General features: G+C 35.0%; 1 protein-coding gene across 1 annotated transcript in view; it reads left to right on the top strand.

Moving 5' to 3' along the window:
• The window catches only part of LOC132170519 (G-type lectin S-receptor-like serine/threonine-protein kinase B120), a 13,141-nt gene extending 11,183 nt beyond the window's left edge, over nt 1-1,958 (top strand). Inside the window, exons 11-15 of the mRNA XM_059581527.1 lie at nt 274-488; nt 590-800; nt 901-1,138; nt 1,238-1,385; nt 1,494-1,958. Of these exons, the coding sequence (XP_059437510.1) occupies nt 274-488; nt 590-800; nt 901-1,138; nt 1,238-1,385; nt 1,494-1,799 (1,118 nt within the window). The 3' untranslated portion in view covers nt 1,800-1,958. The remainder of the gene's footprint in view (nt 1-273; nt 489-589; nt 801-900; nt 1,139-1,237; nt 1,386-1,493) is intronic.
• The last annotated feature ends 2,382 nt before the right edge of the window (nt 1,959-4,340 follow it).

Raw genomic sequence — 4,340 nt, 5'->3', positions numbered from 1 at the left:
TCCTTTTTCTTAGGAAAGTCCTTGTTCTAATTACTGTCACTAGTTGGTGATGGATCCCCACAAACTTCACCATGTCTTGGGGAAGGAGCTTTGCAGTTATTTGGTCATTTCCCTAAAATGTGAATGAATTACTAAATTATTAGTACTTATTTGCGGAAATGACTAAATAAACTTACTTACCTTTAGATATCGGCATTACTCAATTGATTTTCTCTGACCAAACACTACATTTCCATGTATAATGACAAATTCTTATCATTCTGGATCAAACAGGAGAGAGCCCTTCAAGTAATAATCTACTATTATTTGATTTTGATACTGAACTCCATGCAATTAATGATGGAATGAACACTGAAAATAATATGAAGAAACGAGAGAAGAAGGATGCTGAGTTACCACTATTCAGCTATGAGAGTGTATTAGCTGCAACAAATAATTTCTCAGTTGTGAATAAACTTGGAGAAGGAGGTTTTGGACCTGTCTACAAGGTACGTTATATTTTCCTGATGAACGTGCTTTGAACACTATTAATAAAAACTACATTAATGGTAAACCTTCACTTTAAAGAGTTTATGGTTCTCCTTCTTAGGGAAAATTATCTAGAGGACAAGAAATTGCAGTGAAGATGCTTTCAAAAAGATCTGGACAGGGAATTGAGGAGTTCAGAAATGAGACAATACTAATTGCAAAACTCCAGCATAGAAATCTAGTCAGACTCTTGGGTTGTTGTATCGAGCGAGATAAAAAGATATTAATATATGAGTACATGCCCAATAAAAGTTTGGACTACTACCTTTTTAGTGAGTGCATGTTTATGTATATATATGTGTATTTATATATTTTTTCTTATGTGTTTCTAGGTTCTTAAGCACTAATTTTGTTGTTGCACTATTTAAATAGATCCAACCAAGAAAAAGATTTTAGGTTGGGAGACACGCATACGCATTATTGAAGGGATCGCTCAAGGACTTCTTTATCTTCATCAACATTCAAGGTTACGAATCATACATAGAGATCTAAAACCTAGTAACATTCTCTTGGATAGTGAAATGAATCCAAAAATATCAGATTTTGGCATGGCTCGAATAGTTGGAGGCAATGAAACACAAGCAAACACAAACCGAATTGTTGGAACTTAGTAAGTATGCAACTTGTTTTACATTTGATATTTTCAATTCCTAGGTAAATTCATTGAGCAAGCTATTGATAGGTTCATTTACTAAATTTTGGATTGTAGTGGCTATATGTCTCCCGAATATGCTATGGATGGTTTGTACTCAATAAAGTCTGATGTGTTTAGTTTTGGAGTATTGGTGTTAGAGATTGTGAGCGGCAGGAAAAACAGTAGCTTCTATAACAACGAGTCTTTCCGTCTTCTTAGATATGTATGTAGCTTTTATACTCTCCCAAATTCCTCATGTTCTACAATAATCTTTTAAATTAAAATGCTATTACTTTTTACTTAAATTTTGTCTTATTTGAAATGAAACTAGGCTTGGGAGTTGTGGAGAGACGATCGAAGTTTGGACTTGATGGAGCCAACAATAGGATATGCTTCTTTCACTTCTATTCTGTTGAGGTTCATTAACATTGGCCTTCTTTGTGTCCAAGAAAGCCCGACTGATCGACCTACCATGTCTGATGTAATCTCAATGATTAGCAATGAACATGCACCTCTACCTACACCTAAGCAACCAGCGTTTTTCATAGGCCGAGATATGGACACAAATTCAACAGTTTACAGTGCAGGAAATTGCTCAAAAAATAGTGTAACTATTTCAGCAATGGAAGCCCGATGATTGATTCCTATGTGAAAGAAAAGAAATGTTAGAGAAGCAATCTTTTCAGCCTAATTTGTATGCATGTTGATATGCTACATAATTGTCACTAAATGTTGTCTTAGTTCACTCATTTTAGTTTTGTTGCCAATGATACTATAGATAAAAATGTGTTTTTTTTTTTTTGAAGGGCTATAGATATAAATGTTGCCAACAAGTTCAGGTGTCTTTAAAAGATTATCGGTTATTGATTTCCTTCCCCACCCTCAGCAGTTACCTAAAAGGGTTGAAATCTGAAATCTTGGCTTATTTCTTTTCATGTTTATTCATGTAAGAGACAAAATGTTAACAACTAATTCAAGCATACATCTACTTAATATTTTAACCCAAATTATGACTAATTCAACTACACATAAAAACTATACTTGTGAACATAAGATTTTGAACCCCCATTTTGCCCTAAGCCACTCCTTTGGTAAATTCCACTGTCGAAATATCTACAGATGAGGTGAGGGATTTTCCTACCCATCTTCTCCATTGACCCAGCTGCATTAGGAAGACTTGACAACTTGACTGTTCAAAACCTCTCAACATTAAAATTTTTTTGATGATAAATAAAACAAAAAGGAAAAAGATCTCCAATCACCAATGAAATTGCCTCTCTAGCTAATTCTTGAGTGAACATTGAGTCAAGGTGATAGACGAAGATTAGACCATATTGTGGTGATAATTGTATAACACGTCTTTCTCATGATAAAACAAATATTTTGGCATATGGTCCACAATCTTGGCAAATATAAAGATAATAAGAAAAATATATATAAAGATAATTCCATAATCAGGCAAAATAGAAAAGAAGAAAAATATAAGATAATGACTCACGAGTTTGGCATCATTTTTTAGAATAACTTTTTTTTTTTTTAAAAAAAAAAAAAAAACTAAAAACTAAATAAAAGCATTAACCAATAAATTAAAGTGTAAAACATTTAAAAATAATTTTATTTTTATATCATATCACAACTATATAAAAAAGAAAAAAAAAAAGAAAAGAAAAAAACCTCTTTAAAACATTTTGGGAATGTACCCATACCACCCTTAAACTATCATCTCTAATCCCCCATTCCTCCTCTCCCCTGCCTTTCTTGCCTCTTTTGAGGCTCCAACTGCCTCTTTGGAGGCCCTATCCATTGACTTTGGCGATTTATCATTTTTCAACAGCTCCGTCATCTCCTCCTCCACGGTAGATCATCTAGTCATCGCCTCTTTCAACCTTTCCTGGCCTCAGATCTGCCCCCTTCTTGAAATCTTTGGACTTGGTTTTTCCAAAATCAAATCTGTCCATTTTAGGAAGCCATAACCTTACACAGTTACACACACCACTCCACCATGCACCTAGGCCTCTCCACTATTGGCTACCGCCAACCCCGTCTCCATCCGGCCACCACATGTCAGAGCGTGCTCCACACGCGTTGACGTGTGTGCAGCGTTATGCTATGTGTGACTCCTGCTTTCCTTTGCTCTGCCACCTCCCACCACTGTTATGCCATGCTAATGTATATGTTTATATGTGTATTTTTTCCTCTCAGTATGTTTCTAGGTTCCTAAGTACTAATTTCCTTGGTTGTACTATTTAAATAGATCCAACCATGAGAAAAATGTTAGGCTGGGAGACACGCATACATATTATTGAAGGGATCGCTCAAGGGCTTTTTTATCTTCATCAATATTCAAGGTTACGAATCATACATAGAGATCTAAAACCGAATAACATTCTCTTGGATAGTGAAATGAATCCAAAAATATCAGATTCTGGCATGGTTGGAATAGTTGGACTTGGAGGCGATGAAACACAAGCAAACACAAAACAAATTGTTGGAACTTAGTAAGTACTATGCAACTCGTTTTACATATGATATGTGCAATTTCCAATTAAATTCTCTTAGCAAGCTACTAAAAGAGTGATGTACCAAATTTTGGAATTCAGTGGGTACATGTTTCTCAAATATGCTATCAAGGGTCAATACTCGATAAAGTCTGATGTGTTTCGCTTTGGAGTATTGGTGCTAGAGATTGTGACTGGCAGGAGAACACTAGCTTCTTTAACACCGAGTCACTCAATTTTCTTAGTTACATACGTAGCTTTTATGCTCTCCCAAATTCTGTATGTTTTACATTAACCTTATAAATTAAAATGCTATTAGTTTTTAATTAAATTTAGTCTGATTTGAAATGAAACTAGGCTTGGGAGTCATGGAGAAATGATTGAAGTTTGGACTTGATGGAGCCAACAATAGGATATGCTTCTTTCACTGCTATGCTGTTGAGGTTCATTAATATTGGCCTTATTTGTGTCCAAGAAAGCCCGGCTGATCGACTTACCATGCTTGATGTAATCTCAATGATTAGCAATGAACATGCACCTCTACCTACCTAAGCAACCAACATTTTTCATATGCCGAAAGATGATGGAGACAAATCCAATAGTTGATAGTGTAGAAAATTGTTCAAAAAATAGTTTAACTGTTTCAACAATGGAAGCCCGATGATTGATTTTGTTGGGTT

Source organism: Corylus avellana, chromosome ca1, assembly GCF_901000735.1.
Source record: "Corylus avellana chromosome ca1, CavTom2PMs-1.0".
Lineage (NCBI taxonomy): Eukaryota > Viridiplantae > Streptophyta > Magnoliopsida > Fagales > Betulaceae > Corylus > Corylus avellana.
This window is presented reverse-complemented; position numbering and strand designations above follow the sequence as displayed.